This window comes from Stenella coeruleoalba (assembly GCF_951394435.1).
Source record: "Stenella coeruleoalba genome assembly, chromosome: 6".
In the NCBI taxonomy this organism is placed as follows: Eukaryota; Metazoa; Chordata; class Mammalia; order Artiodactyla; family Delphinidae; genus Stenella; species Stenella coeruleoalba.
The window spans coordinates 61,197,495-61,221,679 of record NC_137151.1 but is presented as its reverse complement, the minus strand read 5'-3'; the positions used below and the strand labels follow the sequence as shown (position 1 = coordinate 61,221,679).

The 24,185-nt window shown below is 39.4% G+C and overlaps 1 protein-coding gene across 7 annotated transcripts in view; it reads left to right on the top strand.

Annotated features, from left to right (window-relative positions):
• Positions 1 to 515: 515 nt before the first annotated feature.
• The window catches only part of GRB14 (growth factor receptor bound protein 14), a 125,741-nt gene continuing 102,071 nt past the window's right edge, over positions 516 to 24,185 (top strand). For all 7 annotated transcript variants that reach the window (XM_079923642.1, XM_079923645.1, XM_079923643.1 and 4 more), the window contains exons 1-2: positions 516 to 866; positions 2,131 to 2,263. In XM_079923642.1, coding sequence (XP_079779768.1) covers positions 676 to 866; positions 2,131 to 2,263 — 324 coding nt within the window. In that variant the 5' untranslated portion in view covers positions 516 to 675. The remainder of the gene's footprint in view (positions 867 to 2,130; positions 2,264 to 24,185) is intronic.

The window sequence follows — 24,185 nt, the reverse complement described above, 5'->3', positions numbered from 1 at the left end:
GCACGTGGGGGTAAAGACTGGGACAAACCTGGCCCCCTGGTCCCCTGGCCTCCAGGCACGGTGGGGCCTGTCATGGCGGCCCGGCGACAGCTTAGGTGATCTCACACAGCAGAGCAGGAAGAATGAAAGAGTCTGGGGGTCAGGGCTGCCCAGACCCCTGCCCCGCCCGCGGTCGGCCAGGCCGGCCCTGCGCGAGCGCCGGCTCACACGGGTCCCACCTCCCGCGGCGCGGGCCCGCCCCGACCTCGGGCTCAGCCTCGCGCTCGGGCGCCCACCTGGGGAGGCGGCGGCCCGGACCTCGGGCGCCGGTAGCCAGGGCCCCGCGCGGGTGGCGCGGGCTCCGAGCCAGCGCCCCCCAGCGCCCCAGACCCCGAGCGGGGCCCGCCCGGCGCCCTCCCCGCCCCCACTGCGCCTCGCCCCGCCGCCCGCGGCCCCCACCCACCGGCCGCTCCTCCCCTCTCCCCACCCTCCTCCTCCGCCCCCTCCCCTCCCCCGCCGCCTCGCCTACCGCCCGGCCGAGCGTCTCAGCCGCCCCGGCCCGGAGCGCAGGCGGCGAGGCCACCGCACCTGCAGCGTGCTCGGGCTGCCGAGCCGGCACCTCGCCTCCCGCCGCCCGACCTCCTTCTCCCCACGCGCCGGGTCTCCCATGACGCCCGAGCTTCCCGGCCGGCGACAATGACCACTTCCCTGCAAGATGGGCAGAGCGCCGCGGGTCGGGCGGCTGCCCGGGACTCGCCGCTGGCCGCCCAGGTGTGCGGCGCTGCCCAGGGGAGGGGCGACGCCCGCGACCTGGTGCCGGCACCCTGGCTGCACGCGCGGGCGCTCCTGCCCCCTCCGGACGGGACCCGCGGCTGTGCTGCAGACAGGTAGGCAGCCCTCGGAGGGCGCGGGGGAGTGTCCTGGGTTGGCAGCCGGCGAAGGGGTGAGGAGGCGGTCCTAGGGGGCGAGCCATGTGCCCAGAGCGGGGCCAAGTTTGTGAAACTCTCTGAAGACAATTGCCTTTGAGCTGGCTCCTACCGGATCAGCAGGACATTGCGATCTCTCGGCGCCTTATAAATAGCATCACCGTTTCATTGAGAGCTTCGGATCTCTCTCGCCTCTGCCCGTCGGTGTGAACTAGGAGGCCGAGCCCCAGGCTGGCCAGCCCCCTTCCTTCTTGCTTCGTGGTCCTGCATTAAAAAAAAAAAAAAAAAATCCTTTTCTTTCATATATTTAAAAAATCATAGAATAAATGAGTTCACCTCCCACATAGAGTCTTACAGCGACCCTGGAGAGGCAAAGCACGGATTGACATTTGAGCAGTCTCACTGTTCAGCAGGAAAGAATAGAGGCTTTAAAAGGTTTCCCAGTCTCCATAGCATTCAGCACTAAGTGCCTGTAGAGTTCACAATTTCGCACATACTTCAGGAAAGAAAAAGGATGCAACAATACAAAAATCTGTAGTCCTTTATATTCATACATTTAAGTGGTGCTTTTTTTTTTTTCTTCTTCAGATTTTCAAAGTGCTTCAACTTCACTGAAGTTAAAATTACTCCGCAGTGGACTAGAGTACATTAACACTAGCAAGTTCTATTCACTTAACCTTCTCAAAAACACTGCCTTGCAGTTTAGTATCTATAAGCACTTGAAAAATCAACAGACTGTGTGTGGGCAACATTGTGAATGAAATTTGAAGTGCAATGAACCACCGCTATAATTAATAAACCATAACTTCCAAAAGTGATTAGTAAAATAGCATAGGGATGAATTCAGTAAATGTTTATAGACTTTGTCAATTTAGTGGATGCAAAACAATGTCTAGCTCCTCAGGATGATTTTTGCATCAATCATTCTGTAGTCTGTATTTCAGCTTCAGGAAAATTATCAGAAGTGCTGGAAATGGGGTTTCCAGGCCTGGTGATTTTTTTTTAAAGGCCCCCAAAAAAGGAATACAAAAGAAGATTGATTTATATCAATTAACTAACTTATTTTGACCCATAGAAAGTATACCACAGACCTTTGCCATATACTTTATATAATACTAGTGTTGTTACAGAGTGGTGCATGCTGGCCTTAACTTTTTAATCCTGACAGCAATTATATTTTACATTCTGTTTTATGTAAATTACATTCTATGTTCTCTTGGTGTAGGAGAAAAAAGAAAGATCTTGATGTTCTGGAAATGCCATCTATTCCAAACCCTTTTCCTGAGCTATGCTGCTCTCCATTTACATCTGTGTTGTCAGCAGGCCTGTTTCCCAAAGCAAATTCAAGGAAAAAACAGGTATGCATTTAAAAGTGTTCTAATTCAAAAACCTTAGGAATTCTACATCCATTTAGTCTTTAAGATACTCTTACACTATTAACAAAGTATCAGCATGGCCTATTTTAAATAACCCTATTGACTGATATAGTTCGTAGCCATTAGTTTCCTTCAGGGTCTCAGTTTTCACATCTGTATAATGGGAACTTTAAAACTTACATGTCAGACTTTTGGGATGCGTTAAATGAAAGAATATATGTAAAGTACAGAGCCTGGGAGCTATTATTCTTCACATTGTAGGTGGGAGAGTTATATATGATAACAGCTGAACGATTTTAAGTCAGAAATTGGAAGGGCTGGCAGTGGTGTTGGGGTGAGAAGGGGATTGACTGGTTCTTTTAATACCTTCTTTAATCTTTCACCTTTTCAACCCAAGCCAATGTTATTTACTAAAGGAAAGTGATAATGGTGAACTGTGGTGAAAGGTAATAGGAGTTTTGGACTCCGCAGGTTTTCTTTCATTTCAGCGAATTCCTCAGTTTGGAGGCTACTGGCTGCAGAAGGCAGACGACTTATAAGTGATGATTAGCTTATGAACTTAATTTTTATGATTTTCTTTCTTTTCAAGTTTCTATTTTGGGACTGACTTGAGCAAATTAAACATCAAGGACCAAGCAACTATGGGGAGATCCAAAATAATTATACATTTTTTGAAAAAAAAATTAGTGTATCCTAGGATAATCCCATCTCTTTTGAATATGCTTTCTCCCAATTTTGAATCAACAAAACAAAGAGAAGCTTCACTATGTAAAATGTACCTTGTTCTTGCAAGGGTAGAAGCAATAAATTTAAATAGTCAGATGCTTGCAACAAGGAGAGGGATAATGAACAGAGAGGAGAAGACAGTCAATTATTTTCCCTCATCTGTTGTTCTCTTTTGTTTTTTCAGCACTTTTACTACCTGTGGTGGGTTCAATAATGTGTGTTTATAGTTTTAGGAATGAAGGAAATGCCCCAGGAAATAGATGAATTCTTGATAACATACAGTAATAATAGAGACAGTAGAGAAGCATTCCATGGGATGTTGTATTTTGATGGATGTCTGGTATAATAAGGCTTATATACTTGTTTTTTTGGGGGGAGGGAGGGGGTTGCAGTTTAATTGGTACATGTGCTTTTTGGATAAGGATTGGAGAAAGTGGGAGTAAATATTCCCGGAGCAGAGGTATGTTCTGAATTAGAGTCTTTGATGGGGGAGGCAAGTCCTTCAGTATGTGGGACTGAGACTTTTGATGGGGAGATGATCAAGGAGGAGACTCTTTCAAGAGCTGTAAAGACAGAGCCCAAGGAAAAAACAGCCCTGCTGAAATGTCTGGGCCTTTTAAGAGCTTGGCTTTGGGGTTAAGATATAAGATGGGAATGTAGATGATAGATTTGTCTGTGCGTCATGGTGGTGGAAAAGATCGATTCTGGACTGTCCCTATGATCCAGAATGGGAAAAGGAAATATCTGATGATGGCGTAATAGGCATTTGGGGAATTTAATACATTGTTTCCCTATTTATGGAGGGCCTGCTATGTTCCTTGCACCATCCTAGGCACTGAGGCACTGAGCTGGGCAAAAATGCCATTCGAAGGGTGTTTATCAAGGTGTGACTTTGATTCGGGGTTGGGTTAAGACTTAGGAGTTGAACAGAGGAAGGAGAGAGGATGGGGTCTACTCCGACTTTAATTTTGTGAATGAGCACTGGGAGAATGCCTCATCTACCCGATGTGTCCAAGGGGCAGCGTTTGTTTTGAATAGGGAGAGAATGTTTTATGCTTAAGCTACTAGAGGGAGAAAAACGAGAAAGAGAGTGGGTGTGAGTGTCAGGGTCAAGTAAAGGTTGTGGCCTAAGTATGGGTAGTCATCAGCCTAGAGTAAGACGTCTGATCTTGGGGAATAACATTTCTTCAGATCAGGTTTAGCAAATCGGCAACATGGGAAAAGGGTGCTATGCTACCCTTGACTCTGACCAGTTTCCTGCTTCAGCCTTGTGTCCTGTTTCCACGGTGACCTTTTCAGAGAGCACTGCGCCCACACAGACAGCTGTGCTGTTGCAGGAGCAGAGTTCTGGCCTGACTCCTGGAGACCAGTCCCAAAGGGGTGTTTCCACCTGAGAAGTGCCTTTCCTGCTCCCTCTGTCTTCCTTGGCCCAAAGGTTGGGGGTCCCCATGAAGAGAAGGTTATCCCAGAGTTGGGGAAGAGGAAGGTTCCTTTTTGCATTCTTTTATGTTCCCTTTTCCCCACCTGGACTTTGCATTTAGAACTGATCCTTTATTTTTATTCCTTTGTATATGCTCAGTTCTTTGGAATGAGGGAGGTTTTGGGAACAGATGACTCTGTCAGTAATTCTCCCAAGCTCAGTGTCTTTGTGACACAGATTACCCTTTTACAAGATGATATTTCAGGCCCAATTATCTCTGACCTTTGGTTGAGATGAGGTAAATGACTATATGTGCTAGGTTTCTATTGACTATTATTTATGACTGAAACATTATAGGAGACGATGTCTCATTTCTTTATAGTCTCTCTTTCATTTGTTTTGTTTAACCATTCCAGTCATTTTAGCAATTCTTTTCTCCCCATAGAAAGAGTGAAGAATTGCACTTGTTACTTATAAATAAATGACCAGAAAGTTTGAAAGAATCCAGACTGGAAACGTTAAATTTCATGTGGCCTTTCAAAACCACAGTCAAAAATCATTTTACAGGCCATAAATATTTTTTTTTTTTTTACAATTTGAGATGTCTCCATAATGCATGAGTGGTAAAATGCATTGAAGCTGCAAATAGGATATGCTTTATCTCTTTTTGCAAATAAAATGTCTCAAAGTATACAATACTGTATGCTTGCAGTATTTTTATTTTAAAATAAGAACTAGATTGAGCTAAAATCTGGATTCTTTATTCCCTCTCCCCACTTTTTTTTAATAGTACTGGCCAGATATATTTTTAAAGCATATTTCTTTGAGTTTATCAATGAAGCAGATTTAAAGTGTATGCTCCATATACATGGTTCAGAAAAGTTACCTGCAATTTAAACTTTATATGAAAAGTGACTTAACTTATGAATTTAGGTGTCTTACTTTTTTTTCTATTTCTGATTGAAATTTACCAGGAAATCATGCTTTAGCACTTATTATTTGAAGAAGGGGAAAGAATAATATATATTTGCCCCTTGCAAAAGAATTAGTTCTTTTCTCGAGTTTGTCTCCCCCCAGGTTATTTTTGTGCTTGGACTCAGTTTGTGTAGTAGCTCTGCTTAGTTGCTTTCCAGGATTTATGTAGGATAACTAATTCAAAATAAAGCTACTGAAGATTTTAAAGATAAAAAATCACCTGTGAAAAACAGTGTGTCATGGAATGTTCAAGCTGGAAGAGATCTTTGAGATGATCTAGGTGAAGCACTCTTCTTTTACAGATGAGTAAGTTGAGGCTAAGAAATGCTATGTGGCTGATGGTGTCACAGCTAGGACCTGAAAATCAGATTTCTTTTTTTTTTTAATTTTTAAATTTTCTATTAAAATTAATTTTAAACTGAGATATATAAAGTGAGATATAACATTATATTAATTTCAGGTGTACAAGATAATGATTTGATATTTGTATATATTCTGAAATGATCACAATAAGTCTAGTTAACATCTATCCATACGTAGTTACAAATTTTTTTTTCTGGTGATGAGAACTTTTAAGATCTACTCTTAGCAACTTTCAAATATACAATATAGTATTATTATACAATATAGTATACAATATATACAGTATACAATATACGATATATACAGTATATATAGTATACAATACTACAATGTAGTATTATTAACTGTAGTCACCATGCATTACATCCCCATGACTTATTTATTTTTAACATCTTTACTGGAGTATAATTGCTTTACAATGTTGTGTTAGTTTCTGCTGTATAACAAAGTGAATCAGCTATATGTATACATATATCCCCATATCTCCTCCCTCTTGCGTCTCCCTCCTACCCTCCCTATCCCACCCCTCTAGGTGGTCACAAAGCACCGAGCTGATCTCCCTATGCTATGCGGCTGCTTCCCACTAGCTATCTGTTTTACATTTGTTAGTGTATATATGTCCATGCCACTCTCTCACTTTGTCCCAGCTTATCCTTCCCCCTCCCCATGTCCTCAAGTCCATTCTCTACATCTGCGTCTTTATTCCTGTCCTGCCCCTAGTTTCTTCAGAACCATTTATTTATTTTTTTTAGATTACATATATATGTTAGCATACGGTATTTGTTTTTCTCTTTCTGACTTACTTCACTCTGTATGACAGACTCTAGGTCCATCCACCTCACTACAAATAACTCAGTTTCGTTTCTTTTTATGGCTGAGTAATATTCCATTGTATATATATGACACATCTTCTTTATCCATTCATCTGTCGATGGACACTTAGGTTGCTTCCATGTCCTGGCTATTGTAAATAGAGCTTCAATGAACATTGTGGTACTTGACTCTTTTTGAATTATGGTTTTCTTAGGGTATATGCCCAGTAGTGGGATTGCTGGGTTGTATGGTATTTCTATTATTAGCTTGTTAAGGAACCTCCATACTGTTCTCCATAGTGGCTGTATCAATTTGCATTCCCACCAACAGTGCAACAGGGTTCCCTTTTCTCCACACCCTCTCCAGCATTTATTGTTTGTAGATTTTTCGATGATGGCCATTCTGACTAGTGTGAGGTGATACCTCATTGTAGTTTTTTTTTTTTTTTTTTTTTTTTGCTGTACGCGGGCCTCTCACTGCTGTGTCCTCTCCCACTGCGGAGCACAGGTTCCGGACGCACAGGCTGAGTGGCCATGGCTCACGGGCCCAGCTGCTCCGCGGCATGTGGGATCCTCCCAGACTGGGGCACGAACCCGCGTCCCCTACATCGGCAGGCAGACTCTCAACCACTGAGCCACCAGGGAAGCCCCCTCATTGTAGTTTTGATTTGCATTTCTCTAATGATTAGTGATGTTGAGCATCCTTTCATGTGTTTGTTGGCAATCTGTGTATCTTCTTTGGAGAAATGTCTGTTTAGGTCTTCTGCCCATTTTTGGATTGGGTTGTTTGTTGTTTTGATTACAAGCTGCATGAGCTGCCTGTACATTTTGGAGATTAATCCTTTGTCAGTTGCTTCATTTGCAAATATTTTCTCCCATTCTGAGGGTTGTCTTTTCATCTTGTTTATGGTTTCCTTTGCTGTGCAAAAGCTTTTAAGTTTCATTACGTCCCATTTGTTTATTTTTGTTTTATTTCCATTTCTCTAGGAGGTGGGTCAAAAAGGATCTTGCTGTGACTTATGTCTTATGCCTATGTTTTCCTCTCAGAGTTTGATAGTGTCTGGTCTTACATTTAGGTCTTTAATCCATTTTGAGTTTATTTTTGTGTATGGTGTTAGGGAGTGTTCTAATTTCATTCTTTTACATGTAGCTGTCCAGTTTTCCCAGCATCACTTATTGAAAAGGCTGTCTTTTCTCCATTGTGTAATCTTGCCTCCTTTATCAAAACTAAGGTGACCATATATGTGTGGGTTTATCTCTGGGCTTTCTGTCCTGTTCCATTGATCAATATTTCTGTTTTTGGGCCAGTACCATACTGTCTTGATTACTGTAGCTTTGTAGTATAGTCTGAAGCCCAGGAGCCTGATTCCTGCAACGCCATTTTTCTTTCTCAAGATTTCTTTGGCTATTCGGGGTCTTTTGTGTTTCCATACAAATTGTGAAATTTTTTGCTCTAGTTCTGTGAAAAATGCCATTGGTAGTTTGATAGGGATTGCACTGAATCTGTAGATTGCTTTGGGTAGTATAGTCACTTTCACAATGTTGATTCTTCCAATCCAAGAACATGGTGTATCTCTCCATCTGTTTTTTATCATCTTTAATTTCTTTCATCAGTGTCTTATAGTTTTCTGCATACAGGTCTTTTGTCTCCTTAGGTAGGTTTATTCCTAGGTATTTTATTCTTTTTGTTGCAGTGGTAAATGGTAGTGTTTCCTTAATTTCTCTTTCAGTGTTTTCATCATTAGTGTATAGGAATGCAAGAGATTTCTGTGCTACTTTACCAAATTCATAGATTAGCTCTAGTAGTTTTCTGGTAGCATCTTTAGGATTCTCTATGTATAGTATCATGTCATCTGCAAACAGTGACAGCTTTACTTCTTTTCCAATTTGGATTCCTTTTATTTCTTTTTCTTCTTTGATTGCTGTGGCTAAAACTTCTAAAACTATGTTGAATAATAGTGGTGAGAGTGCACAGCCTTGTCATGTTCCTGATCTTAGAGGAAATGGTTTCAGTTTTTCACCATTGAGAATGATGTTGGTTGTGGGTTTGTCATATATGGCCTTTATTTTGTTGAGGTATGAAAATTGGATTTCTTGAGGCTTTGATGGCCCTTTCTTAGGAAGGTACAATTTCCACAGAAATTGAGAACCATAGGAGTAGCACAGTAATAAACCTATATCAATTGTTGTTAGTTACAACTCTGCCCATAATACAAAAGCAGAGGCAACAAATGCCATTTGATAATTTCCACCTAAGGACCTGGATGCCTGTTTTTTTTTTTTCCTTCCTCAAATATAACTGTCTCTTTGTGTTTTTTTCCTCTAGCTTTCTTCCTTCTTCTCCCTAAAATTGATATGAAAAATCTATCAAATAATTGATCTATCAACAAGTAAGGTTTATTAGTTTTATTAATAACCAGATTTTGTGTGTAGTTTACAGTTCACAGTCACACTAAAGCCAGGAAGTGGGTCTGTCATCCACATTTTAAGATTATTTTTTTTAAGTACATAAACAGGAAGTGATTTGCCCATGCTTCCACAGTTTAGACAAAGGGAGATAAAAAAGAATGTCATTTCCGAATGTGTTTGCCCCTCACCACACTGGTTTTGGTTTATTCCGAATTGAGTTAAACCTTTTTGTATATCTCAGGAAAGTAAAAACTATCTTCCAAATAATTAAGAAATTATTTTCCACATGCTCTGCCTTTGATTTCATTTTCATCTCACATGTCAGGTACTATCAAAAAATAAGTTCATCTCTGTTCCCAAATTAAACGGCCTCTGATGTCATTCCTTCATGATGTCAGTAACGATCTTAATTTGTACCGTGCGAAACTTGCATGTGTGGTTCTTGTGTGGCTGCTGCATTATCCAAACTCAAATACTCATTTCTCCAATATACACAGAAGTAGAAAGCAATGAACTATGCCCTCATATTCTCGTTTTCCAGATTCAGCATTTATCAAGATTTTGTCTCATTTACTTCATCTATTCCTTTTTGAAATTTTTATTGTATTTGTTGAAGTACAATAAATAAATTACTTAAAAAAAAGTAAAACCTGGACATCCTGTCACTGAATCCCTACCTAGTTTTTTTTTTTTTTTTTTTTTTTTTTTTTTTGTGTTATGTGGGCCTCTCACTGTCGTGGCCTCTCTCGTTGCGGAGCACAGGCTCCGGACATGCTGGCTCAGCGGCCATGACTTATGGGCCTAGCCGCTCTGCGGCATGTGGGATCTTCCTGGACCAGGGCACGAACCCGTGTCCCCTGCATCGGCAGGTGGACTCTCAACCACTGCGCCACCAGGGAAGCCCCCTACCTAGTTTTGTATGCATTGCTGAAAAGTACATTTTTTCATTTAACCAACATGCCATTATTCCCTAACAAAAATGAAAATTCCTTGGTATCATTTAAAATCATTCATAATCAAATTGTCTTAGTTGGAATGATACATGAAATCCTCAAATTACAAGCTGGTTGTGTTTCAAAATCTTTTTAAATTAGGTCTTTGGCAATTTAAATTTATGTAAACAGCATATCAATTGTATTTAGGTCCCCTTGGCCATTTTACAAAATCCTATATAACGTAAAATGAAACATAAATTTCATATATTTGCAGAAAATATAAGACACTTTCTCCACTGTCTCTCTTTTGTTTTCCCATAAAAACAGCACATAGTCTCTGCTTCTTTCTCTAAATCCATTTCATCCTCTGACATTTCTCTACAGTCTTGCTTGTCTTGATTGCATATCACTGCCTGTGGCCCCCAGTGGCCACCGCAATTGGAATAAATATCTCCTCCTATTACTGGTTTAGCATGTGGTAACTGACTGGAATCTGTCTTTGGAGAGAGCTGTTAGCCCCGTGTGTTCCGCTCTTATTCAGTCAGCTTTGGCCAAGGGGACACAGGGACCTGGACCGATGCTCACTCAGCAAGCGTTATGGAACAAATTCTGTGAGTAGGAAGTGCGAGTTCAGTAGGTATGATGTATGGAGGTGGGGAGGAAACAATGGACAACTAGTAGCCTAGGGAAAAAAAGCTGAAGCAAAAAACAGTTGACATATAAACAAATTCTTATAATATATGAATGATACATGGTAACCCACTGATTAATTTGGCTGACTTAGCCTCCACAGTTCACAGTATCCAACTCCTTTGCCTCAAAGCATTTAATTCACGTGAAGGGCATTTATTTGACAGTGGTTTCAGTTGATGCCACCCTACAGTGATGGTCATCTTCCTTGGTCCTTGTCCTGAGCCTGCATCTTATTGAGGTCCCTTAGCCTCTGATGACAGGAGCTATCAACTCAGGATCCTCCCTACTTCATGCTAGTTACCTTTGTCTGTAACAGAGACAGCTGTCTCTTCCTATTTTAAAACTTAAATCGCCTAGCAGATCTTCTGCTCATCAAGGTTTTATTTCCAGTTTGAAGGTTGCCTCTAATTTTTAGTTAATTTGCAGGATACACTTGCAGTCCAACCTTTATCTGCAACATAACTTTTATTTTCTACTTCTTTGAAAGCTCAGCTTCTGGTTGGTTTTTCCCTAGGGGCATATATTATGTTCTATCAGGAGAAGGAAAATTGGAGTCATTCATGGTTCAATATAAATGTGGATCTTAATATAAAAAAGCTTTCTGCAGTTTTATGGTTGTTGCTTTGAATCATGTCAGCTTATGTGGCACAGTAATAAACTCCATTGTATAAGTATACACTGATTTGAGTAAGGATAAGCAGACTTGGGAATTGCCCTTTTGGTACTCTAGGTAAGGGATGGCTCAATGGAGAACCTAGGAAATGGCCACAAGTCTTTGCCAATGAAATGGAGCGGAAGGGAAGCTTCCAGAATCAGTTTAGAAGACAAATGGGTGAGCTGACATAGGGAGAGCATCTTTTACTTCTTGTCCTCCCCTTTGCTTCCACTCATTGAGTAGTTTTCAAAGCCACAGAGAAAATAAACACAAACAGGAGGATTAACATTCTTAACTAGTTTACAAACGCTTCTGTCTATTCCAAAAGATCCTTTTTAAGTTGGTTGTTGATTCACATGTATTTTTCCATAGATGTAATGTTAGATGTGGTGGTTAGGTTGTTAGGGCAGGCAGTAAAAGTTTTTTTAACCCACGATAGCTCCCCCAGATGGTAAATTTACAACATCCTGTGTGCTAGTTTTTTAATACAGTTTCTATGGAAAGATGTGGGGCCATATGATGTAATTGAAAGATATTGGACTAGGAATCCACAAACTTAGTTTTTAATATGGTCCTGCCGCTGCTGAGTGATATGATATGAGCCTATTAACCACACTTTCTGGGCCTGAGAGTGCTACAATTTTATTCTATTCCTAAAGCAAGTGATTCTAATGGCTCTTGAAGTACTAATGATTCCGTAGTAGACGGGAGGCTTTTTTGGTCCCATTGGCCCCAGCAGTTCCCTCTCAGTCTTTGTTCAGATCTTCTCACGTGGTTACCACACCTCCATTGATGAAGAGAACATTTGGGTGCCATGGGACAAGGTGCACAGGAGCTACCTTTATGGAGATGATGTGGGCAGGAAGGGGCTAGTTAAACTCGAAATTGTGCATCAAAGTCTAGGTCCAAATAATAGAGAGTCAGAAAAAGTATTGTATCTGGGAGGGGCCAGGTTGGGTGGTGAAACTGTATTTAAACTTAGAAATAAGGGTATGAGATTAGCTATGAACATCGGAGGCTGGCATAGGTTCAGTATGCACCTGGTTGTGCTTGGCTTACAGGGTTTGAGGTAGGTATAGCTTCTAAGTCCTTCTCTAAAAAACTCTTGCTCAAGTCATCCATTTGATGGCTCAAGTCACCCACTTGATCACTCAAGCCAAAAACCAAGGAGTCCTCTTTCTGGCCTGTCAAGTACTGCTACATCTTTCATCACAATATACTTGAATCCATAAACTTCTCTCCATCTCCACTGCTACCATCCCAACTTGAGCTACTGTCTTCTGACATTTAGGCACCTTATAAATGGCCTCCTTGCTTCTATTGATACTTTAGCTTATTTCGGTCCATTTTCCATACACTTGCTAGAAATGCACTTTTAGAAATGTAGATCACATTATCTCACTCCCTAGTTGAAAACTTTTTGATAGCTTAGGATAAAATTCAAAATTCTACCTTGGCCTACAGGATTCTATGTGGTTTGGCTTCTGTCTGTGTCTTAAACTGTACTTGCATTCTACTCTTTATTCGTTACACTCCAGGCACAGTAGAGGGCCAGTCCTACCTGAATGTGAACTTGGCAAGCTTTTTTCTACCTCAGAGCCTTGAGCTTGGCTGTTTCCTCCATCTGGAACCTTTTTTCCTGGTTCTTTACAAAGCTGGCTCTTCTTTATTCTTTAGATATCAGCATAAGATCATCTCATCAAGGAGGTCTTTTTTGACTAAAGTATCCCTCTACACAGTTTTTTTTTTTTTTCCATCCTATCACATTTCCTAGTATATTTCCTTGGTTGTACTTACCATAATCTGAATTGTCTCATTTATTTATTTGCTCTAATTACTGTTTTTCTTTCCAAATAAAATACTTTGGTTTTGTTGTTCTTGGGTTCTTTCCTTAAAAGAGTTAATGAGTAAATGGATTAATGAAGATAAGTAGTTAAAACCAGTTTAACAAATTATGCTTTGACATATTTAATCTAATCATGATTAATCATCTTCCTCCTCTTTATCAAATTTTAAAACATATTTCTAATTTTGTGAAAAGACTCTATTAACAAAAACAAAGTTATATACTAGGCTCCTGGACCAGTGAGATTTTAGCAGTATATGTCTTTTGCTTCCGTTACACGCATAGGAAATTTTGATCATGTGCAATGACATTAACGGATATATTTTTGATTTTAATCATTATTCTTATCTAATGGAATTGTAAGTGAAAAGAGCATGGTGAATTGTTATACTTCTAGCGTATAGTGTTAAAAATCCACACATTTAGAAAAAATTAAGTGGAATATCAATTGTGTTTTTAATACGGGTCTCTTAGAGCAAGGAGTAGATGTTAGCAAATGTTTTAATTGTTACCTGTTAACGTCATTGGTACATGATTTAGGCCAGTGCTCATGCTGTAGAAATGGGGAGACATATACACCATGGATATATATGAGGACTTTCCAAGAGATTTACAAACTCAAAGATTTAAGATAACCAGTTTTCAGATCCTCATCTTCCATTTGTACTTTGTCCTAAAACCCACCTGTGTTCACAGTAACCTTCTCACGTGTTGCATTACCCTGGGGCATGTAAACCTCTAGGGCATCACACACAGGGAAGGCTTCCTTTAATGATTAATCAAAGTACCATGAATCAGAAGGGGTTCCTGTCTTTTTATGCCTTATATTTCTGTTAAGGGAAGACATAGTTAGAAATAAGGATTTTGGCTAGTGCTGAAACATTCTGAATTCAGATATATGATGATGTGATGGGAGTAATGACAATTTTCATTTTTCATTTTTCAATTTTCATTTACTGACTTCAGTTCTTCCCTCTACTGACTGTTGTCAAACATATGTAGCCTTTGAGGGAGAGTTTCCTAAGAACAAAGCAAGTAGCGCACCAGTGGGAAACACTGAATGCTGAAAATGGCCTTTTGTGATGTATTTTCCACTATTCTCACCACTTGAGACACATCCACAGCTGAAAAAAAAATGCGCCTACAAACATCTGATGTTATATATAGGTTAGTGCTGTGGGTGAGGGAAGTTCTCTGGGAAGCTGACTTGGAGCCTAGGTTTGCCTGCAGGAAGTTTACTGGGGCTCAGAGCCCTTGCAAACAATGCCTATGGGATGGACACAGGGACAAGTTGGGCAGCAGTGCAGCCACAAGAGCCATCAGCTGATCCCCTAGGAGCTCAAGCTGGGATGGCCTTACAGAATTGTTCAGAATTAGGGCACAGAGGCTGGGCTGCCCTGCAAGGACCTGATCTTGGGCATGGTGGCTCTCTTCAGCTGAGAGCAATGGCAGGCAGGGAGGACTTAGCTGGGTCTTAGTGACTGACACACTAAAAGCTGGGAGAATTAGTGCTTCACTCCTGAAGGGGGCAGGCTTGGACGGCGTGCTGCAGCATCTACAACAGTTAGTAGTTTGGATTATTTTAAATGTAACAGAAATCCTGTTTGAGACTACCAAATTTTTGAAGATAAATTGGATGAAACTCAAGGATATAATTTGTACATAATTTCTTTCAGATCTTGTGTCTTAATATTGTCCTGTTTTATCAAATCATATAATGAATATGAATTCCAGTCAGTTCCCATCCTATTTTATCATAAAATATATTAATATTTTCCACTTTCTATTAATAAAATATACTAGCTGCTAGACTAATTTTTAAAAGTATATACCATTTGCTTTCATTAAAACCATAAGAAAATTTTATCATGATGAATACTACAATTAATGAAGCTCTTTCTAATTTTATACTTAATTGTTAAAAATTATATCCAAAAGCTGAAAATCAAGGTAGAAATGTACACTTACACAATTGCCAAAGGAACTCCATGGCCTTCCTAGCACTTTGTCATACTCCTCAGAACTCTTAATTCTGTATTATTTTAATTTTGAGAACTTTCAGCTCTTTCTTTTAAAAGATATATTCCATAACGAATTTTTAGTGGTCTTCAAAATATTTTTTCTCAGAATGCTTATTGATAACTCTGCTTGAATTGAAAAGTAAAGTTGGACTCTATTTGATAGAACATTAATCTGATTTGGCTGATTGATTTGAGAGTGAGGACTAACTTTTCTAATTATATGGTTGACATTTTTCTTAAACTGAATGAACTAAATTTACAATCCTAAACTTTTTTTTTAATGTTTAACTTAGAAGGATTACAAAAATATTTTTATTGAAGTATAGTTGATTTACAATGTTGTGTTAGTTTCTGGTGTACAGCAAAGTGATTCAGTTTTATATATATGTATATATTTTTTCATATCCTTTTCCACTGTGGCTTATTACAGGTTACTGAGTATTTAGTAGTTTGTACCTGCTAATCCCAAACTCCTAATTTATCCCTCCCCTATTCCCTTTTCCCTTTGGTAACTATAAGTTTGTTTCTATGTCTGTGAGTCTGTTTCTGTTTTGTGGATAAGTTCATTTGTATCGTATTTTAGATTCCACATATAAGTGATATCATATGATATTTGTCTTTCTGTATCTGGCGTACTTCACTTAGTATGATAATCTCTAGGTCCGCCCATGTTGCTGCAAATGGCATTATTTCATTCTTTTTATGGCTGAGTAATATTCCATTTCTATATACATATCACATCTTCTTTATCCATTCATCTGTTGGTTGCTTGCATGTCTTGGGTACTGTAGATAGTATACATTCCTAAACTTTTGATGAAAATACATTTAAAGCACATTATAAGACAAAAGCATTTTATTAAGAAAATTGGAAATAATGCAAAACCCTCATCAGTATGTTGGTTTAGCCAAAGTGTGTTAAAATTAACACTTTTCCCTCATATTTTTCTGAGTGTTTTACTTTGAACAAAGTATATTTAAGTGAAAGAGTACCATATTGTTGATGGTAAATCCTTGTTGATAAATTATCCAGAAATTGAGAAAATGAATGAATACGATTGGGTAACAAATCTTTTCCAAGTCAGGTGGTTTACATTCATTGTTTTCAGTTACATTATAAGAAACCTTAGTTGATTTACTGGATGATGGGTCATTAGAAACTATTTTTAGCTCAGATGGAGTTCAAAGATTGTCATTGCCTTCTGCTACCTCTGCACTCTTTTCTCCCTGACTCAGCTTAGTTTTTCTCTCTAGCACTTACTGTAATCTGGCCTATTACATGTTCACACATGTATCTGTTTATTCTTCCATTGCCTTTTCCCACGAGAACATGAGCCCTGTGAGGGCAGGGACTTTGTTTTATATACTACTCAATCTCCAGCAGATAGAGCAATGCCTGGCATTTAATAGGCCCTCAGTAAATTTTACTGAATGAAAGAATAAATGAATGAATTAATGCATGGGGAAGGAGCAGAGGAAGTAGTTATTATTAAGGGAAGGAATGAGGGAATATTTGAGAATGTACTGATAGTTTAATATAAATGATAAAGAGTTTGGAAGGAAACTTGGGAATGTGAATTTAGTTTAGTTACTGGGAGAAGTCTGACATTGCTAGATGTTAAAAGAGATCCTCATCAGGATAAACATTTGAGTATTGATTTACCACTATTAGCACATTCTGAATTTGGATAACCCCTGCTTAGAATAAATACTGTTCTTTGCCTCTTTGGTCTCCTTATAAGCGTTTTCAGTCTTACCAGCCCAGGAGTGCCAGTTAAAAAGCATGTATGCTTTATGGGACTAAGCCCAGTAAAAGCTTTTCAATCAACCCACATTCACAGTGGAAGATTACTTTCATTCTTGGGAAGGATGACACATGCGTGTGAAGCCAGTGTTCAGATGAAAGGGGTACTTTCATATTATTTAACTGTGTATTGGCAAGACTCGGGCCAGTATCTAGTTTCTCTTTAGAGACATTTTGCATTATATTACAGTACTCTTACTGTGCTGTGCCAGGGAAATTAAGATCAGCTGGAACACTCTGTAGGTCATTGGCTTAGACTCTTAGGGCACTGGGAACTTGATGTTTTGTTTTCATGACCTCATTTAGGCTGAACCTGTCTTTGTCTCAAAGGCATAAGGGCCCCTTTACCAAACCATGTCTGTACCTTGGGAAATGTATGGGAAAGGTTTAGAGAAAAGTGATTTGAAAGTATTGGGTCAACCTCCATGTAAAGAGTACTTGATAAATTAGGACTTTTTAGTCAAGAAAGATGAGGAGGTGGTATAATTAAAGTCCCCTCAACATGGATGTAGCCATCCAATTCCATGAAATCTGAAAGATACTTTGAAGGTTAAAGAAGGTAGTTTTAAGAAAAATGAAAGGAAGAAATGTTTACAGGTCATGTTGCAGTTCACGGGCCTTATGCTCTGGCAGATGCTTTCTGCAGAGATTTCCAGAGGACGTCACTCTTGTGGAATGAAGCACCTCCTCCATGTTTCTCAAAGTGGGAGTATATGGCGTGTATATGCATATGGGGTGTGTGAGGATTGTGGGAGGGCCATATGGGAAGTTGCACAATAAACACGGAACACTTTTCTAGAACAATCATTTTAATTGAAAATAGGAGAAAACAGTTTTATATTAAAATAAGCATTCCTGTTTTTATGAATAGAATGCATAATTTACATGGATTTTTAAGGACAAATTATATACCTTAGAGTTATTGCCTACCCTGAGATGGCAAGGGCTGTGTAATGACTTTCTTTTGCATTTTTGGTAGTTCTGATGGAAAAATTTGAGAAACGCTAGTGTGGTTTTCAGGTCTGTGGGAAGTGGCTTTTTGTAATCCTCAGGAGGATAGGTTATCATCTCTCATTTCCGTCTCAGTTCTTCTTTCTTGCTAAAGCTTCTCTGATTTTATTGGTACCTATATCATTAATATCGAGGATATTGGGTTATTAAACAGTTGAAGAGTTTTTCCTACTCGGCTTTCCTGCAGCTTGGCTGGAAATTGCTCTCACTAAAATCTCTAAAGACCACCATATTCCTGAAGACCTACTTCAGTGCTTGATATCTCAGCAGTTTGGGGCATTTTTAACTACTCTTTCCTTCTTGAAACATTCCCTTGGCTTCTACTTCTTATAGGTCTCTGTTGGAGGATCTTAGTGTTGGTGTTCCTTAGGGTTTTATGCTACAGCTTTTTGTTTTCATTTTATTTTCATTTTACTGCCAGAATGATCTCATCTAATCCCATGGCCTCAATTACAGTCTACATATAAGTCTAGACTAGGTTATCCTGGGCTGCTTGCAAAATATCTTCATTTGTACAGTCCATAGACATCGCACGCTCAGCATATTCCAAACCGAATTAATACTTTTCCTCTAAAACTTACTTCTTCTCCTGTGTTGCCCTTCATTGGGAACGGCATGCTCTCTAATTACACTAGAAAATCAGAAACCTTGGTTCTCTTTTGGCTGCTCTCTATTCCTCTGTCTCCTCATTCAATTGGTTACAAAGTCCTCTTGGAAAAACAACTGTTGAATGTATCCATTTTTTACAACCTCTCTGCCATTGTCAGAGTTCAGACTGAATCATCTCATAATTACTTTGAGAGTCTCCTCACTGATTACTCTGTTTTTAGTCTTGTTCTACTCCTAGAAGTGTAACATGCTTAAAACAATTTTTTTTAATTGAGGAGCTAACATTCATGTAACATAAAATTAATCATTTTAAAGCATACAATTCAGTGGCATTTAGTACTTTTACAGTTACTTTTACAGTGTTGTGCAACAGTTACCTTTATTTAATTCCATCACCCCAAATAGAAAGCCTGTATCCATTAGTCACTCCCTACCCCTGCCTTCCCCCAGCCCCTGGCAACCATTAATTTGCTTCCTGTCTCTATGCATTTAGCTAATTCTAGATATTTCATAGAAATGGAATCATATAATACATAACCTTTTGTGTCTGGTTTCTTTCACTTAGCATGTTTTCGAAGTTCACCCATGTTGTAGCATGTAATAATATGCTTTCAACCGTGGAATAATTCCAAACATGTAGAGAATTTCATATTTTTTCTTTTGAAGAAACAGGAGGTTGCTCATACATGGTAGCGCCCCTCTTTGTTCCTTTGTTCTCAAGCTTGTTTTGTCTCTCCTTTCCCCCTGCTATGAGGGAACCACTGTTCTGAGGTTGGTGAGTATCCTTTCCTTCCGTGTTTTTATACTTTTGCAATATATAGTACCGTACTGTGTTTTAGTGATTTATGTAAAAATGTATATTGAATGTATATCTCTGCAACTTGCTGTTTCATTCAACAATTTTGATTAATCCATGTCAGTAAACGTAGATCTAGTTTATTTTATTTCATTGTAAGTATATATTACAATTTATTTATCCTTTCCCCATGGAAGAAAATCGAGAATCTTATTAATTTCTATCATTAAAAAACACACCAAAGTGTAAGGGCTTCTCTACTGTATGTATTTATAAGTGGGATTATTTGCCTTTAGAGCAGGTACACGACCAGTTTTACTAGATATTGCCAAATTGTTCTCCAAGTGGTTGTACCCACCAGCACTACATGTGTCTCCATTTCCACACTTTCTCATCAACAGCACTTTCAGATTTTAAAGTTTTTGCCAATGTGATGAGTGTAATGAAATTTAATTATGGCATTAATTTGCTTTAGCTTGACTACTCGTAAGGTTGAGCATCTTTTCGCTTGCTTCTGGCCATTCATATTTCTTCTTTGTGAATTATCTATATTTTTCTATTGTGTTTGTCTTTCTTATTAATTTGTAAGAGTCCTTTACATAGTATGGATACTAATCTTTTTGTAATTAGAAACATTACAGTAATCTTTTCTCAGTAATTGTGGCTTGTCTTAACTTTGTTTACACTGTCTTGTGAAATAAAATATTTTTGTCTTAATTTAGTTAAATCTAGTTTTGTACTTGTGTCCATCTTACTTAATAAATTTTTCCTCCTTCTGTGTCATGAACATATTTTCATCTAGTCATTTTAACATTTTACTTCTCATACTTGAGTCTTTAACACAGCATGACTTGTTTTTATGAATGATAGGATTCAAATTTTTTTCCAAATGGGTATCTACTCAAACAAATACTATTTATTAACCACCTCTTACTTCCCAAAGCATTTTAGCATTTCTTTGATCATGTATCAAGTTCTCTTTTTTATAGTGAAGTGATGGTTTTAAAGGGCAAATCAGATAATTTCATTCTTCTCTTAAACCATTCCTCAGATCTCCATCATTCTTCGCATACTGATTTTAATAGGGCTCTTGGGGTACTACATAGCTGGACCACCTTTCTAATCCTGTCACCAGCCCTTTCCTCCTTATACTCTGTGCTTTAGCCACAGTGAACTCCTTTTAGTTTTCTAGTATATCATTCTTTTGCGTATCTGACCCAGTGAGGATCAGGTCTTTATGTAAGATGTTCGATCTTCCTGCATCTCTTTTCTCCTTAATCTTTAAAAAGCTAACTTCCAATACCTCTCTTCGAACACTTAGCTGAGTGAGTCTTCTCTTCCTCTCCCAGATCTGTGGTAGGTGCCCTGCTACTAGGTCAGTTATGTTGCATCATCTGTCTGTTGACATAAGGGTGTTCCACTATCCAGGAAGCTCTCTGGGGACAGCAGGAACCAAGTTTGCCTTAGACATCAATGCATTTCCAGACTCTAGCATTGTGCCTGGCACATTGTAGGCCCTCTATAAACACTTACTGAATTGAACAGATGGTGCAGATAACATTTTTTACCTAAAGTAGCATTTGTCTTTGAAATATCTGATAGATGATCTATATAGTCTCCTTAAACATTTTCAGTGATGAACTTAATTTTCTTGTGACCAGTAGAACCCTAATAAAAATGCTTTCTTATGAACTGCATGTAAACCAAGATTGTGTATAATTTTTAGAAAATAATTTAATTACAATGTTTTGTAGGATTTTACCTTTCCCTATTTAAATTTGAATTTTGATCTATTCTTCCAGGATATTATTGAGTTGCATTCTTTCTTTACAGTAATTGGCCCTCTCAGTTTTGCTTCATATGCATTTAGGTATAGATGACATTAATGTCTTCATTCAAGAGTGAAAAACAGGGCTTCCCTGGTGGCGCAGTGGTTGAGAGTCTGCCTGCCGATGCAGGGGGCACGGGTTCGTGCCCCAGTCCGGGAAGATCCCACATGCCGCGGAGCAGCTGGGCCCGTGAGCCATGGCTGCTGAGCCTGCGCGTCTGGAGCCTGTGCTCTGCAACGGGAGAGGCCACAACAGTGAGAGGCTTGCGTACCGCAAAAAAAAAAAAAAAAAAAAAAGAGTGAAAAACAAAGCTTGCTACTCTAGCCTGCTTCAAAGGTGATGCTAATGGAGTAGCCAACACTATTTTTCTCAACATGTTGCTAATCCATTCAACCAATATTTATTGTGTCTGCTTTGTACTAGTCATTGTGTTTGGTATATGTATAATTGTGTCATCATTCTGGTCTTATTCCTGTTTGGTCTATCAGGAGTGTCATGAGATATTCCTCAATTATTCTTTAGAAATTAAGATATTTTAGTCCTGGATAGTTCTTTGACCTATCAGTCTAGAGGCTTATTTAAAGATAATAACTTAGCAGTTATTACTGTTATCAGTAATATTTATTCAGTCCTTACAATGCACCAGGTGTTGTGCTAAGAAGATAAGTTTTATAACATCTACTTTTCCCAATACCTCAGTGAAGTAGATGCTGTCATCATATCCATCGTATAGGAAAGGATGTTTAAAAAAGATTGTATTGTTTGATCACGATTTTACACAGACGGGAAGCGACAGGGGCAGGATCTGAACTCAGACTCCCCTGTATTAGTGACATTTGCAGACTCCTGATGACCCTTCCTTTCTTCCTCCCTTCCTCCATTCTTTTTTTTTTCCCCTTAAAATTTTTTTAAAAACAAAAAGGAATGTTTTAAATAGACCAGCCCCCTACTATGAATAGTTTTGCAAGGTAGAATTCTAGAGGTGGGCGTTGCTGAGACATCTCTCATACATGGTGTAACCAGTGTGCCCGATGGAACAGAGCCAGTTTTAGATTTACCCAGAGGTTCCTTTCACTCAACATTAGCTTGAACTTGATTAGTTTATCTCTAGATATATGAAATTTAGTAATTGTACAGAGTTTAAATATTAAAATGCTTTTTGCTTCTTTGAGAAGAATGACTTTTCAAAACTATTAAGATTGACTCCTAGATTGTGGAGGTCCAAGCAGTTTAGAGCAGTGTGACTTCTCTTCTGCTGGTTCCTAAGGGTACATAGAGCCTCCTGCTTCTGTGTTAGTGACAATACAGTTTCCAAGGTACTTTCAAATATGTTATCATTTTTATCCTTTTAACATCTGAATGTTGTCAGTAGGAGAGTTAGTGTTATCTCAGTTTTACAGATGGAAAGAAGCAGGGTCAAAGATCAAGGGTTAAATCCTATAATATTGCATAGCAAGGACTTGAACCCATATTTTCAGATTTCAATGCCAGCCCCGAGGGCCTAACACAAAATTGATAGGTGGCATTCTACTTAAAAACTACATATAAACTTCCTCCTTTGTGCTTTCAATATCACCAGTGTTTATGTAGTGGGACACAGATTGTGACAGTCATAAAGAGTTGTCCTTTAAATTTCACGTGAAACCCAACCTTACTATATTCTGATCTCCTTCTACCTCCAGTGCTTTTAATTTTTATGGTATTGGTATATTGCTTTCAGTAAATATTAAAAAAATCCTTTTTATTGTGGTTTCAGGAAGTGTTAGAAGTCCTTATTATTTTTTAAAGTAGGATTTTGGATGACTTTTTGGAAACTACCAGGGACATTGGGTCATTCTCAAATCAGGATGTATTCTGACTGAGAGAGCTTAGCTGTGCTCTGGGGTGTTAAATTAATTTTTCATTGACAACCTTTGCCTGGGATTTAACTGAGGTTTAAGTTAGTAAAAATCCTGCCCTGTGACCTAGAGAACAATTGGATGAAGTAGATGAAGTGGAGAACAGTGTACTTTCTCACTCTTTTTGTTGCATTGGACAGAACCCAGGTCATCTGCAGAGATAGTAGAGATTTGGTACGGACCTGTCCTGCCACTACATCGTCACCTTTAGCAAGTCAAATACCCATTATTAGACTAAATGTAGGGCTGTAAATATCAGTGCAGAGAATACTGGTCTTTAAAGCATGGGATCAAAAATGATATAAGTGTTCAGAGATCGAATTAAATTCCATTAAAAAGAGAAGTTAGGGCTTCCCTGGTGGCGCAGTGGTTGAGAGTCCGCCTGCCGATGCAGGGGACGCAGGTTCGTGCCCCGGTCTCGGAAGATCCCACGTGCCGCGGAGCCTGGGTCCGTGAGCCATGGCCGCTGAGCCTGCGCGTCCGGAGCCTGTGCTCCGCAACGGGAGAGGCCACAGCAGTGAGAGGCCCACGTACCGCAAAAAAAAAAAAAAGAGAAGTTAGTATCCTTCATTTATTAATATGATTACCCTCCAATCCCAGAAAAGTTGTTTTATATGTGTAATGCATTAGGGTGGCTATTCTCAAAGCTCATCAGGCATGTCACATACCTAGAGTGTTTGATGTAAGTGAAGATTCCTGGGTCATATCCCTGGGGAGTCTATTTCCATAGGTCTGGAGTGGGGCTGAGGTATTAGAACTTCTTTTTTTTTTTTTTTTGTGGTACGTGGGCCTCTGACTGTTGTGGCCTCTGCCGTTGCGGAGCACAGGCTCTGGACGCGCAGGCTCAGCGGCCATGGCTCACGGGCCCAGCCGCTCCGCGGCATGTGGGATCTTCCGGGACGGGGGCACAAACCCACGTCCCCTGCATCGGCAGTAGGACTCTCAACCACTGTGCCACCAGGGAAGCCCTGTAGACCACTTTTGAGGAAACCTTGGGATCATCTGATTGAATCAAGTGTTGAAAGAATGGCGTTTTCCTTACAGAGGAGGAATTAGGCAATCCGCCATTAGTATGGAAGTGTTATTCCATGTGTACATCCACA